The 16,040-nt window shown below is 38.0% G+C and overlaps 1 protein-coding gene across 5 annotated transcripts in view; it reads left to right on the top strand.

Annotated features, from left to right (window-relative positions):
- The window catches only part of PTPN3 (protein tyrosine phosphatase non-receptor type 3), a 150,863-nt gene extending 141,029 nt beyond the window's left edge, over positions 1–9,834 (top strand). For 4 of the 5 annotated variants that reach the window (XM_065628028.1, XM_065628029.1, XM_065628030.1 and 1 more), the window contains one exon: positions 3,319–9,834. In XM_065628028.1, the coding sequence (XP_065484100.1) occupies positions 3,319–3,396 (78 nt within the window). In that variant the 3' untranslated portion in view covers positions 3,397–9,834. The remainder of the gene's footprint in view (positions 1–3,318) is intronic. The other variant, XR_010605752.1, reaches the window with a different exon arrangement.
- Positions 9,835–16,040: the final 6,206 nt, after the last annotated feature.

Here is a 16,040-nt window from a genome sequence, read left to right as displayed (position 1 = left end):
AGCCTGTTCCAATGCCTGACAACCCTTTCCAGGAAGAATTTTTTCCTAATATCCAATCTAAACCTCTCCTGGTGCAACTTGAGGCCCTTTCCTCTTGTCCTATCACTTGCTGCTTGGGAGAAGAGACCAACACCCTCCATGCTACAACCTCCTTTCAGGCAGTTGCAGACAGCGATCAGGTCTCCCCTCAGCCTCCTTTTGTCCAGGCCAAACAGCCCCAGTTCTCTCAGCCGCTCCTCATCAGACTTGTGCTCCAGACCCCTCACCAGCTTCGTCACCCTCCTCTGCACTCTCTCTGGTACTTCAATAGAAGTAAAGGAGTTTAGACCCACAAAGTCAACAGTTAAATTGGGCATTTCTGTGTCTCATCCTCAAAAGAAAATGCCTTGGTTTTCACTTGATCAAGGAAAGGAAGAAGGTAACTTGAGAAGACAAATTCTATTCATTAACAGATTAATGACTGCAGGAGCGAGCATTATGATTGACTAGATGGGGAAACAGTCTTGTGTTATCAAAGGGTGTGAAAGTGTCAGGAGTTATGGTTGGTTGTGTATCATTAGAGTGCTCTGTGAGCAGAGGTTGCTCATGCTTGCTGCTGGGACTCTTGTTCGCTGCAGGATGAGTGCACTCTCTGGATGTGCATTGGGACTGTATGGGTGAGGAGGGAGTTCTCTGAAGAGTCCCCTGCCAGTTCCTTGCAGAAATGAAAGTCAAGCTTAAGACACAATATGTCATGAGAGGAGAAAGGCTAGTCTCAAGGTTAAGGGAGCTGAATGTTGACTTATGGAGTTGTACCTGTCTAAGCCCCTCAGTTTCTAAAATGAACTGAGCAAGTTCAGGTTTAAACTTCACAGAGGTGATTGCCTTTTTGACAATCAGACATAAGAACCTGAAGTAAACTTCAGCTTGCCAGAAGGCCAAGTTACCTCTCATTAGAACAGAAATCGGCAGAAATTGTCCTTGCGCTCTACACTTTGACATAACTGAAGAGTATCGGGAATAGCAATAAATACACTGACAGACAGACCCCAAATGTGGGAAACTGAGTATCTAAAATAGGATTTTTTACCTCACTGGCTGTGTTCCACAGTTTTCTATCAGTACAATCAGGAGAGGGATGATGTGTAGCAGCAATACTGTGAAATTAAATTCTCTTGTTATTTCTGAAGAGCGTAGATACTGTTGTGAAAAGCCAATGAGCAGAACTGGCATACTGTGCTGTAAATGACACACAGAAGCAAGGACTCAACTGTGAGAAAGCAGAATATCAAAGAACTGCATGTTCACATTTTGATGTATCCTGGGTGCTCGATCTCATTCCCATGTCTGCATTCCAGCTAGCCCCACTGCTTCAGATTTGATATTCGGCTGTGGGCTTCTGAGGGAGGCCATTAGGGATTGTTCGGCTGTAATAGCCTTGCCTGAAGCTTGTTCAGCTGCCCTGAGGGGATCGTGTGTGTGCTCCGATTCCAAGATGATACACATAGCCAGATGCATGTTATGAGTTACCATCAGACGGGGATAGTAAGAATGGACTCATCCGAGCTATTAACTGGTCAGTTTAGTGTCTGCTGTTAATCATATTGAAAGCTGTAGTTTCTCAAAACCTGTAATTTGGTCATCAGGAACAGCAAAACAAAAGCTTCGACCAAAATAATAAGGCTACAACAAAATTTGTGTAACTGTATGGCCTTTCATTTAAAAAAAATTTAAAAAAATTAACCATTATGTTCCATCAAAGAGCAATTAGAGATACTAAACAGTACAGAAAGCAGTGCTTTAGGATGTACAAACACGACTAGTTATCAGCTGAGCGAGCAGTAAGAATACAAGTTACAGATAAGAAAACAAGTAGTCAGAGTCTGAGTCAGAAGAAGCAATGCTCAAGTGTTCATTCCTATTTGTTCAGTAACTTGATGACACAAAGGAGTTAACAAAGGATTGAACAGAACTCTAAATATCACACTTGGCTTGTTCAGGCAGTAGAAATACGCAAATGACAATAACAATGAAGAGAAAAGTCAAGGTAATTAAGACATAAAGACAAAAGAACAGAGTGATATTGAAGGTGGGAGTAATTGACTGAAGGGTTGAAGAAAAGGCAGGAAAATCAAGATACAGAAAATTAATTTCCATCCCCACGTTTTCTTTAAGTTTTTATGTACTTAAGTTAAAATGTATTGCAGGTTATGGAGAATAACGTTCCTAACTACTGGTATTTAAATGCAACCTAAGGTCCTTCACAGTCCAAGTGGTATCTTTTAGCCCTGTCCTTTGGGAGATATTGGGGAAGTGTTTCCAGAGGCTCCTGGAGAGCTGATGAGAGCTGACATACAAGGCCAGCTGGGAAAAGATTTCAAAGATGTAAAAAGGGATTTAGAAAATGCGAAGCTGCGCATCTCTGAATGTATGACATCGAGCTTTTGAGAAAGGTGTTCATTTTGGGGTTTTGACAGTAGTGGAAAGTACTTTCAGAGGAGAGGTATACTTTGATCTTTGTAAGTTATTTTACATTTCCATCATCCTGTATTCTTGGGATTGTGCTAGTCACAAAAATTTATTTAGGCTATGTGGCTTTTAAGTTCTGCACTAGTTCTATTACTAATGTATCCTTGTATCACTTTTCAGAAAGAGGCTCACAGCCTAATTGCTTTTAACAAATGGGTGCATCACAAGATCATGAAAGAAATAGTCTTTCTAATAGTATAATTCAGAAAAGAAACAGTAATCTAATTTCTGAAGACTTTATAAGAACTAAATGAGTGCAAAATGTTGGATGACAGAAAAATTAATGTGGCTGCTGGTCTTCAAAAATATTAATTCTAAAGGTTTTGATCCCATTCTGTTATAAAAGGAAATGTGTGGTCTGATCACAAATTGGAAATAAAGCAACTATATCTTCTGCAATAGTGTAGTCAGTTTAAAAAAAAGGTTTTAGCAAGGCAGTGGGGCCTATATATCCTATATTGTAACTTTAAATGCATTTTTGGTCACATAACTTAAATGTGTTCAGTAATATGTAACTGCAAAATTGGTAAGGTTAGAATACTTGTAATAATCAGACTAACAGTACCAAAAAAATAGATGGTGTGAGATTTTTTTAATGCTTGTCCTTCATAGAGAAGTAAATGTTACCTATGTATGCTGTAAACATAGCCAGTTGAGTTGGATTTTCTCTTTCATTCTTTGTATCTCCTCTCCTGTCATTGTCCAGGAGAAAAGGAAGCGGTGGGACTGTTAGTCCTATTAAATACTACTGTATAATCAGGAGTTTAACTAATCATTCATAAATGTTTTTGTTCTTTCTTTTTTATACAGAGTCAATACAAATTTGTTTGTGAAGCTATTCTTCGTGTTTACAAAGAAGGATTGGTTCGACCACTGGATTCCAGTTAGCACAGCAGTGAGGGATGAATTCTTTTTTCACCTAAAAGACTGCTCTTTAAGTAAATCAGGGGCTTTTTTCTGAAAGCAACTAGAATGGACTAGAAGCCCATGGAAAGACAGATGAGCACATTTGAACTGTGGCACTTTAAATTTCTCAAGAAGATTGCTAAATCATGTACAGTATAACGGAGTCATGTAGATAAATATATGAGAGCAATTGTGTGTAATATGCTTTATTCACATAGACAACCATAAACAATCATGGAAACCTTAATACATCTCTTTTACTGCCTTAAAACATCCTTCACTTTGGAAGTTACAAAGGTCCTTGTGTTTCCTTTGAAATAGCAAAAAGAAAGCTAACAGTATTGAAATGATTCAGCTTAAGAGGGTATTTAATATATTTTTATTGTATGAAAGTTCACTGAAGGTGAATATTTGTAACTTTCTTATTGGGACACTAAATATTCATGGAAATGTAACCTTGACTTCTAAAAGGCTGACGAAGAGCTTTAAAGGCTAATGCATAACTACTGTATATTAAGAGCTGGAGAAAGTAAGTATTCAGTTACCATAACTCTATTAGTAAGTATGCCAGTTGTTATAATACACTTCTTAGGAATCACATCTACTGTATGTGATGTGCAAAATAATGCTGCATTTAAGCGTTTCTGCAGATGGTACAATTTACATCTTCTGTTGATCAATTTTAATTGCAAGTTGCCCTTTTAGCAGTGACCTACTTCTTACAGTTTTAGTTCTTTTACTCCTTTTGCTCTGTTTCTGCTGTCCATTCCTTTATACTTGTTTTTCACTACTGTCTCTATACGTAGACTGAAAACATTTTAACTTAAAATTAGGTTTAATTCTCTGTCACCTTTGTTTCCATGTGTATTTATGAGTTCTCAGATGTAAATGTGGATTAATGTTGCACACAAGTCCTAGACTTTCGATTTACTGTATATGCAAAGTAGTCTAACCCAATACTGGAAGAAAAATTACTACTGAACCCATGAATTATGTTGCTGCTAATTCAAGGTGTGAAGCTTACAAGGGCACAGCTGTTGCTAGTGTTTAGACGGTGTTAAAATGTTGACTTGCTGCCCTTCAGTAAAAACTGCTCTTATCCAATGAAACACAACTCCCTTTTGCAAGAGTTCTGCGAATTTACTGTCTTTCTTGCTTTATGGAAATGCAGCTAAATTCACATGAAGATTTACACAGAGAGAGAGAATGAATTTGTACATTGAATAATTCACCCTAAGGTACACTGGTCTCCATTTCATTTCAAATGGGAGAATTGGACTTTCAGAACAATATAACCACATTTGTATGATGTTAATTTATTTTGTGTGTGCTTTTTGATTACCCTGAGATAGTTCTTCATTTTTGGATAGTGTTTAAAAAAATATTCTGAGGGACTGTTTAAAACTCTGTTATTTAAAAGATTAGTCCTAAATAAGGAAAAAAAATTTTGCGGCATATTAGCCAGATGTTTATATGTGTAGAAAAGAGAAAATTAGATCATTTTCTTTTTAGATATATATACACACTTATTCAGATATATTTTTAGAATTATGGTTTCTATTATGGATATTATCACTTGTATCTGGAGTTTCATTGTAGAAACTGCCACAGCTGCAGAATTTGCATCTCTCACGTTACCAGAAGGTTATGTTTTTTCCCAGAAGAGAGCTGAAAAGTGAATGTAGGATGTGCAAAATTGCTGACTTTTGTCTTCGGTAGGATTAGTCGTTTCTTCAAGATTACATTATTAGTTATAGATAAGGAAGATACCTGGTTACTATTTATTGATCAAAAGAGTTTTAATTGGAACACGCAGGGTAACTGCCAACGTGGAAAGCTTCTTGGCTTTGTTAGGCTGAAGGCTGAATAGGTTTTTTGCTCATTCATAAAAACTGCATTCCAGATTTCACTTTCACTGAAGTTTTTGTAATATTTTGGATCATTATCTTCTTCCTTGACTGGGTGCAGATTGGAAGGCAAGAGACCGTAGCTCTGGTTCACTTTTAACTTGCTAAACTGCATCAGGTCACTCAATCTGTCTGTGACCCCAAATGTAAAATGACACTGGACATCCACATGTTGCTCAGGAGGCTTTTTTTTTTTTTTTTTAAATGCGAGTGGAAAAGTGTTGTACAAGGGCTGTCTGCCTGCTGCTGTTGGAGAGAATGTTGAGCGGTGAGAAAACAGAGTGACCCTTTCCCACTGGAGGAGCAGTGGCCACTAAAGAACGTGTGCCTGCTGGGTGGTTGCTTAACAAAAGCCTCCCTTTTGTTATGTGTGTGCCTTTCTGTTAAAATGTCTCTTTTTTTGTTTTTTCTTTTTCTTTTAAGTTTTGTTGTTCCCAGATCTCAAAGTCATCCCTTGCAGTTGCCATGACTTGCAATTAATAGTTTGTCAAGAAGTGAAAAAGGCGAGGAGGAAAAAGGCAAGGAAATAAATAGTAAGAAAATATTGAGAGCGTATCTTTTTTGACATCTGTTTCTTTCGTGGAAGTACTTGATTAAACTCACTGTTTGTGTTCAAGGTTATTGCTATATTCCTATTGCTATTTATGTTTCTTCATGTTGAATATGTATTTACCAAAACACTGTAAATTTATTCCATTTATAACTCCAGTGTCAAGATACATGGTAGAGGCTTGACTTACGTTAGTATGTGTGTGTTTAAATGATGATGGTCATATTCTGACAACGAATGCTGCTCTTGTTGTGATAAACTTACATGGTTTAGGTAATACCATTCATGAACTCTTATTTGGATTTGAATAACTTGTTTGAAATTGCTGGCCACTGAGAGACTACTCAAAGCGATAAAAATAGGAATCTCTGTAATATTTGATTTTTTTTTTATTTTGTAAAACCATAGAGCAAATATTGACTACGCAAGTATCTTGTAAATTGTGTCCATCTTTATTTCAGTCTTGCTGGGTTTTGCACATGTACCTGTAGGGTCCGCAGGGGGGAATGTAGAGGGTTTTGTCTTCTCTCTGTAGTGTGTGATGATTTTGCACTGGATGAAGTATGCCTTAGATCTGATCTTGTGATGAAAGCATAATTATGAAAGCGTTTTCTTCATGCTGGATTGTCTTTCTACAAGAATTAGGAAATTAAAAAGACGGGTGATTTTTTTTTTTTGGGGGGTGAGGCAGGGGAAGGTAGAACTCAACACAAAATTTTTAACTGTCAAGCAATTGACAAATAGAAGAAAATGCTGTGAAGTCAAGATTCTGTATAACCTTCATAAAGAGTTTAACCTCAATTTTTAGCTGTGCTTTTGTAATCATGACAGTGTTCAAAATTTCTAGCATGGCAGTGGATGAAGACAGAGGAATAAGCCTTTGGCGCTTTTCATGACTCTGAAATACACTAACATTTATTCTTCGGAATTAAACAAATTTTAACTAAGTGGCTTTATATTTGATACAAAAGTGACTAAAATGCCTATTGAGAGTGTCTTCAGAAGTATCACAGTGGAACACTTCTGAGACGAGGGTGAGAGGGACAGATCTTACCATGTGTTGAAAATATGAAAAATGATGCCGTAAACCTCGGATGCCTTTTGTGTACCAGGACATATGAAATATGAATCATTAAAATACAACCAAATCTTGAATAGTGGTGGTGTTTTGAAAAATAATAAAAAAATTATTGCAGAATTTTGCCCTCACTAATCCTATCTTTTAGGTGTTGGTACTAAATTATTTGCGATCAGAATGTACTTAAGAATTCAGCAATAGATCTTCATATACACTCATTTTTTTTAACGTTTGGTTCTTTTTTTTCCCTTTTTTCTGCTATGCAACAGTTGGTTAAATATATCTATATTTCAAAAGAACTGTGGTTCTGAAATATCTAAAGAACTATGCATTTGCTTTATTACAAGCACCATATGATACTGTTTCACAACAAAAGTTCTTCCCTGTAGATAATGTTCTTATGTGTCAGACTAAATGTATAAGTGGCCCACTGATTGAAAGTGTTGAAAATACACATGGTTCATATTCAGTCAATTAAAATTTAAATATAATTATTTCATTGATAATGACTTTATTGTTATGTCTTGAAATGTAGCATTCAAGTGCAAGTTTATTTTACTCATTCACATAAAACCTTTCCAGAAAGAATGTGCACTGGGAAATGTTTGTGTTTCAGTTGGTAACGTGCAATTAGTCTACTTGGTTAAAAGCATTTATTAATTGAAACTATACAGAAGGTAAAGTTGTGTCACGAAATACTTTGTTCAAAGGAAGTTGAAAGCCAAGTGAATGATTAATTCATTGTATAAAACATAATGTTTTGATTAAATGGATTATCTTGCATTTAAGTTCTGACACTGATAGTGTTAAGCCATCTCAGGTGACTCTCTGCTTTAACAATAGTATTATAGTAACAGTTGAAATACAGCAATCTAATGCAATTTGATATTGATGATATTGCAAGTGATACTGACAGATTTAACCATTTCTCAGTTCGGACTAACCCTGTGACAGTGGTGGTCTGATTTGACCACTACTATGAAGAGCAATTGTTGAGAACCAAGAAAATAATGGAAAAAGCAGATTGTGTGGACTGTTGACACTGTTTAATTTTGGCTGTAGTTAACAGACTAGAAACTATTGTGAGGTTTTGTTTTATTTTGTCTTGCTTTTTTAAAGACATTCATCTTAAGAGCTGGCTTTGGGAATGGGGAGTAGAATGTGGGTAAGAGTCTTAGATTGTGTGTTATTTTGAGCTTAGCTGCAGGTTTTTAATCTCATTAAATTCTTCTTTGAAATATTAAAGCAATGATTTTAAGCAGACGTTAATGAGACACTTCTGTTAGTTGCTCAACTTCTGTTTTCTTGGTTTTCCTGATGTTGTTTCTTGAGTTGTCATTATTTTACCTTATAAAAACATGTTGAGGTTTCCCACAGCTGTAAAACTGGCTTTGTTGCAGACAGGCCAAGTGATGTTGCTGTTGCTTAAGATATGTTACTTAACCTGCTGAAGGTGTAATGGGGTATTCAGACCAACCTGAACTGAGCTGCTCTCTGAGGAATTCAAACAGTGCTGCTAACAGTGGTAAAAATCACAAAGATATCTCGAAAAAGCGTGTAGGAAATGTTTTGTTCAGGGCAGATAAGACCTGATTCTTATTCAAAATTAAAAAAAAAAAAAGGGATGAAATGTTTTTAACAGCTAAGATAGGTGTAGGAAATGCAATATTTTTTTTTTTTCCCTTTGCGAAACACTTGTCTATGTTTTAAATGAATCATTTCTTTTAGGGCAATTTCTTTAGTAAAGAGCCCTACTGTTAATAGGTTTTAATTTTTGTCAGACTGACCTAGAAAATAAGCTGATTTTTTTTCCCCATTTACTGCTTTGTGCTTTTAAGTAACATTAAACAAAACTCAAATCTATTCCTTCTAAAACTTACTTGCGCTGTTTTCATTTCATGTCTTTTTCTGAGACACAAATGGAACCTGATTGTGGCTGGATAACTAGTGAGGTTGCCACACATGTTAAGAGGCTTTGCTAGATCTAGCCTGAGCAGCCCAGGTTAATGTACAGTCAAGTGTATCTACATGAGTTTGCAAGAACAGCGAAGCCCAACGTTCATTTGCAGGGAAAAAAGGCTCAGACCAGTGGTGTTAATTTTCATGGGCTTCATTTGCTTCAATTAAGCAGCAGGTTAGCGTGCTAGAAGTTGAGTTATTCTTGATCAGTGCCCTTCTAATTCAGAGATTCACATACATGAATAAAAATCTGGTGTAACCATTGCTTTCCTAGTTTTTAATAGAAATTAAATTACTGTCTGTAGAAATTAGGTGGCAAATTAGTATATGTGTTCAAATGGAAATGTATTTCAAATCCAGATTTTGCAAAATCAATTACAAGTATCAATGCTTATATTCCAGTGACCTGTGCAGTGAATACTCAACATAATTTAGATTTTCACACTTCATTGTGTAACCTTAATAGAGAAAAACAAGATAAATAGTGAGGACAGTCCTGTCAAGGCTTTAAAAATCTGCCAGGCATTCATAATAAGAAATGATGATTGGTTAAAACTGACCTTCATTGCAACTGGTACAGAAATGTGCTTAGTAGTACAGGAATAAATTGCATAACAGCTGGGAAAGCCAAAGTCGGGATTTTTTTTTTTTTGCAAGCTTTGCAAAAGATTCCACTATTCTGGTCACTAAGTTTGTATTTTCATACACGTTAGCATTTTTTTCAGAGAGGTAGAAGACACAAAGACAATATCCGTTGAGTGACTCGGGCTATTTTTTTTTTTAATGGTTGTTTCTGTAGCACTCTATATTTCTTTTTCTGAGATCTTAGATGCCAGTGCATTAAAGGAATAAAAGAATGTATTTGATGTATTTGGAAGGTAAGGACAGAGTTTATTTTGTATCCTAAGCCGTACTTTTCTTTTAAATCATTTAAGATGTAAATTGATGTTGTTATTACAAAGCTTAATTTATTGTTTAAAAATGTAGACACTTCTTGAAATGAATGTATCATTTTTCTTTTTTATTTTTATAGGAATAAAGTATTGGTTAATGTTTTCAGTATATTTTTCTTGGGTTTTGGAACTATTCTGAACAAAAATATTACAGCCACCATTTTATTCTTACTAGTTATATAGCTAATGATGAAATAAAGCATTTTTTGCTATATGGTTTTACTGTGGCTTTATTCAAGAAGACAATAAGCATTGCATTAAAAGTTACTGAGCTTTTTAATTCTTAAAAAAAGTCACACGTGGCCGCAGCTTGAATTTTATCTAATCAAGCAAATATGTATGGAAAGTGTCTGCTCCATATAGATACAGTGTGTAATTCTTTCATAAATCTCTTGCTGGAGAAGTAAAGCAACCAAGTAAGCCACGAATTCTTAGGAATATTTCACTTGCAAAGATTTTTATAAAAGAGGGTTGTCTCAATTAATTAGGCCATTGAACCTTTGCACTCATGGGATGCAAGGCCACATAACTGTTTGAGCGTAGATTTCCGTTGTTGCTACTATGTATAAAATGTGCAGACTATCCTACCTTTTGGGATTTCCCACATCCTCACAGTACTTCCCAGAGGTGTCCAAGCAGTCATATCTTCTACACTTTCCTTTGGTCCAGGGTGGTTGTCAACCAGCTGTCCAGGCAGCTCTGACAAGGGGTATGTGTGCACGTTGGAATCTCTTACAGGTGTATAGAGAGCCACCGAGACAAAAGTTTTGCTGAAAACCCATCCAAAACAGCTTGCAGAAAGATGTGCCAGTGTCTTCGCAGCTTGTTAGCAAGACTGGGTGCAGAAGCACCTTTTGGAGGAGATAAGGCAGAAGCAGACTCCAAGCCCACGGTTGCTTCGCCAAGACTTGCACAGCTGATCGCTCGGGGGGAGAAGAGGACCTTAATGTGTTATGGGTGATTTCAAACAGTGCAAAGCATCAAGGTATTCCATTCCTGCGCACAAGGCAATCTTTTAAAGTCTTTCTGGTACCAGCAACCCCACAGCAGTGAGTACTCAGAAGTGGCCTGGTTAAAAAAAAGGGGAGAATAGTTTAAAGCTCCTGAGCTGTGTAACTAAGAATCCCTATCTTAGCAACTGCTATTACAAGAAGGATCTTAAAGATTTGCTTAAGTGGCGTTGCTTTCAAATACTGTCCCTTTATCAAAGGGGTATATAAAGAGAGAGACACATGTATGCGTGCATATATGTAATTATATAAAATAGAACATACAAGTGAATAACGAAAGTAGCTCCAAAAAGGACAGAGAAGTCATAAATTCAGTTTGACATCTCAACTATAAACAGAATTACAAAGGGGGGACTCTAAAATGAAGGTAGCCATACAGGTAATATAAACAATGTATAAATAAAGAGTATGTTTTTCTTCCATGCCACAGAAATCTTTTTATTAAAGTAAACATTCACACTATTGAAAAAATCTGTATATAACCTGGTTTTGTTATTTAAATGCATAGTGTTTGCTTTTGCAGATTCCTGTAATGCATAGATTTACTTGTTCAATTAACACTGAATGTTGTTTGCTTTATTGCCATCTGTATAAACTGTTTGCTTTTTTCTCATTACAAGGTTATGTACATTGAGGACTTTTTAAGGCTAATGTGATTAGTGATTTCTTGTGATTAAAGTGATTTCTTGATATTTGACGGAGTTTAGATGGCAGAGAATAGGAAAAATAAAATTCTTTATGTAGCCATGATTGCATTCAGCATATATTTAAACAGACTGAATTATACATCATGTCTCGTTTCCTTAATCAAACCAATTATTATTCAAGTTTATCACCTGATACAATTAGGGTGCTTGATACTGTATAAGTAACTGTCAGATGCAATCCCACTTCCAAAGGGTTTTCAAGCCCATTCAGAGGAGAGACAAAACAGTTTATACATGCACAGTGAACAAAAGTACGGTATATGAGGAAGCAGGTGTATGGCATTCTCCTCCTAGTCAGGCTAAATACACAAACAAGTAAATGTACTCTGTTTTAATAACTGCTTAATAATAGAAATGATGCCACAAATAATTTCAGCAAACATTTTAGGAGCAGAAGTTGAGCCCTGTGAACTGAGAGAGTTTCTGAAGCATCCAAGCACGGAAGGAATGGTATTGCATGGAGCCTGGATTACCCAAGTATAGCAAGCAAGAAGGAAATCATAGAAACTGGAAGTAAAGCAATGGCAACGTGCCTCGAGAGGAAGCCCACGTAGTGCAGAGCCCTTCCTGGAAAGAGAATTGAAACCCTGGGCAAAGAACTTGTTCTCACTGTGATCCTGGTGCTTCACGGAAACAGGATTTTGATGGAACTGCACTGATTGTTTAAAAAGTTCATACAAAAAAAAAAAAAAAAATCTACTTTTCTAATGCAAGGGTCTTGCCAGCTTTCTTGTTCCCTCTTTATGGGGGGAAAAAAAAGATAGCAATAGCTGAACTTTTGCAAAAGAGAATACATTTTTTGTATGGCCCCCAATGGACTGTGGACATCTTGTATCTTGTTGCCAAGCAAAGTTTGGTTTACAACAGTGTGAGATGCAGTTACCCATTCAGAGAAATGATATAAATAAGGTTAGGTGCAGAGATTGTCTGGTGCTCACAGCCACAGAGCAAAGCTGTCAGATCAGGGAACTGAACTTGCAGGCTAAGTTGTGGTCCTCTGCCCATGCCAGGGCTGATGCCAGCTCCTAGAATGATTCGGTGGACTTCTGCACTGGAGAAGTTTCACACTAAAAACAATTGTATTACTGTTTGTAGCTGGTGGTAAAGTAGCAATAGGGTTGGGTGGCTGCATCGGGACTAAGCAGTTTACAAGATGGTGAAACGTTTGGTTTTCCCAGTGTGAATTTTCCTCCTCTTCTTGAGGAGAGCCAACTCAGCATCCTCCAAAAGAGAAAGGTTCATCTCAGCTGCACCCTGCTCCCCTTCTACCAGTGACTGTCCCTTCCTTATCCTAGTTTACTCTCCTCCGTCACTCCCAACACATGCACCTCCCTTGTGCACACAGCAGGCAGTGTTAAATTCTGGTCAGGCCGAGTGGGTAGAAGTGGGTGAGTTGCTGTTGTGCTGGAACAGATGGCGTCTGCAGTGCAGCCACCAGCTATGTGCATGTGCTGTAGGTGGTTGCTAAGGGAAAAGGGGATAATTTGGAGGTTTTGTTAAAGAAGATTTGTTAGTTTTCTCTTACTTATTGGGGGTGGAACAATTCAAAAGCTGAGGTCAGTTTTGGTTTGTGGGTTTGTTTTTTTTTTTCAGTGGCCAGTAGTTGTCAGTTGTTTGGTTTATTTAGATGAGGGGAACTTGGTTCATTGGGCCAAGGTAACATGATAGGATGGTTAAGAGGAGAGGAATCTAGCTGGTTATTTTCTGTCTCTCAATAACTTGCAAGCAGCCAGATTTCTGGACCACAGTCCACAACTTCCAAGGGTTTTTATCCTCCTCTGTTATGTCCCCATCACTTATTGCAACCAAGACCCTTACTCAGGTCGCCTGCCACTCACACCTTGCCTGCCCAACGTGGTACCGCACCCTGCAAAATTGCCCCTTTCCCTCGCAGTGAAAAGCCTGCAGCCACCTACCAGGTTTCTTCTCCCATGGATCCCCGAAGTCTCATGGCCTCCTGCCTCTCACCTGATCTTCCTCAGGCCCACATGTCCCTCCTCAGGCAGCTCCAGCGCTCAGAGGTTCCTCACCAGCCCCTGGCATAGTGACCATCTGGTCCCTACCCCAGGGACTGGTGTGCCCTGCCCCTGTCCTTGGAGAGCCCCCTCTCTCTAGAGGGAACAAATTAAAGAAGGTGCAAAGGAGCTATTGAGGGCAACAGCTGGCAACTCACCCAAGGGGCATTGGTGACCTGTAATGGGCCACTCCTGGCTGCTGGATTTGTGGCTGTGTTTGGTTTTGAGGTGGTTTGATGTGTCCTATGAGATCCCAGTCAACCCATCTGTACCAATGGTTTTCCTTTAAGAAGGGCATCAAAGTTTGGTTGGTCGGGCATAGGTTTTTTTTAAGAACTTTTTTCTGTAGTCATAATGAATATCTTGATAAAAGTACTTTTTTTGTAGTGTTTCATTTGTGGTGGATATGGGTTTTTTAGCTGAAGAGATTTTGATCTATGTGGGGGAAGATCTGGCAAAACATGGAGGAGGAGGTAGAGTATTCATGTTGAACAGCTCGTGAACTTTTTTGTATGAAACAAATTGCAGATGTCCCTTGAAGACCTGTGATACTGATGGTAGGCACCAAATTCCCTTCTTAAGTTGTGCAGCAAAGACTCTGACTTCTTAGGAGTTGCAACTCAAGCTTTACTGCCTTCTCAGTCACATCATACTGTGAGCTCCTGTGTAATAAAATTAGAAGATAATTCACGTGTGTTGTATAGTTCACGGCTTAATTTTTCTTGCTGAGTGGTGTAAGGTATTTATCAACCGGTTTAATAGATTAAAGCGCTGCCTGCACCTCCCCACGCTCTGCTGCGTGCGGATGGAGGCTGACAACTCTGCCTTTATAAAAGTGTTCTGTGCTCAACCCCATGACTAATGCAGATAATTATTTTTAAAACAGCTTTGGATGCCACTGCAGTGCGCTTTCATGTGCACGCAGAAATGTGTATTTACATTCATCTGGCGTTTGTGAACCCCAGGGTGCTGTGCAAATCTTACTCTTACTGTGTGGTTTAAAGAAATACTCTGTAAGGCTAGTGTCACAGTGGGGAGCCATCTCGTGTGGTCTGGATATGCAAAGATATAGAACAGAGAGTGTAAAATAAATAAAGATGAACATTAAAGAGATCTAATTTCATGGCACATTATTTAACTCCTATATTCCTGAAGACCCGCAAGATGGGTCTGTTTCAAATGGCGACCGATTATTTCTCCTTTCCAAACCTAGCTGAATGTGGAACAAAAAATTCTGTCTCAAAACTACAACAGGGAAAACAAGCAAACAAAACTGCAAACAAACAAAAAACTGATCTTAGATTTTACATCCTGGTATGGCAAAGAGTTAAACTAGATATATTTGACGTGATTGTTTTTGATGAGTTGGTGATGGTGGTTGCTTGTATCTTGGTTGCTTACTGCATGTTCACATATAATTAGATAATTTGTTCCAGTGCTTTTCTAGGAATTTAAATTGAAGCCATTTGCTCTGTTATCCCTTGGACATTTCAGTCTTTTTTTTTTTTTTTAAGATGAACATCTTGCTTGTCTCTCCCATTATGCAGTGCCATTCTTTCTCCAAGCGCTCAACAAAAGCTTCTAGCAGTTCTGATGTGTTCCCCTGCAGGCTGACCAGCTCCCTGGGTGCATTTCCTCAGGTATAGCCAGATAAATAAGCTTAGGTGTTTTCTTCCTTACCAGACTACTCTTTGGCTTGCTCTTTTTCTGGTACCATCTTAGCTCTTCCACCCCTTCCCTGGGCACTATTCTTCTGCCCATCTGCATCCTAGCCGGATCCTTTTCAGTGAATACTAAAGCCAAATGGCATTAATTGCTCTGATCCTCAGGGCCAGCTGCTCCCTTCCCACTGAGATGTGATCATTATTGTCTAGCTAATAGAGTGATTTACATACTCTCCTGTTAATGTTGCTATTCTCTGGATCTGTTCTGTGTCTTTGGCTCTTGATTTTACCCTTACAAATTCATGCTCTTCTGTCATCCTTCTCCTGAATAACTTACCCTATTTCCTATTTTTCTTATTCCTCTCAAGTTTCAGGCTGTTGCACAGCTCCTGACAGAGCCAAGTTGCTCTCCTGCTATGCTTCCTCCGCACTGGCATAGCGTGTGTGTGCTTTTAATACAGTTTCTTTAGAGAGCTACCCACCCTCCAAAACTCCCTCTTCCATTTAACTTTCCAGAAAATCTCTGCCATCATATCCCAAGAAGCTCTTGAGCCTCTTGCCTATTTCATGGCTTTCTGTTGTGAAAGGAAAAGGCTACCAAAGTCTCCAACTAATGGCTTAAAAAACATAAAAAAAAAAAAAAAATTGAAACTGTCTGCCTAATGTTCCTTGTTAGATGACCTGTAGCAAAACCCTGGTGTGTCCCATGATGCTGCTTTCATTTTCATTACTAGGTTGAGGCTTTTGAGTTTATCCTTGTGTCCCATTAGAATAAAGACAGAA

This window comes from Caloenas nicobarica, chromosome 2 (genome assembly GCF_036013445.1).
Source record: "Caloenas nicobarica isolate bCalNic1 chromosome 2, bCalNic1.hap1, whole genome shotgun sequence".
NCBI lineage: Eukaryota > Metazoa > Chordata > Aves > Columbiformes > Columbidae > Caloenas > Caloenas nicobarica.
This window is presented reverse-complemented; position numbering and strand designations above follow the sequence as displayed.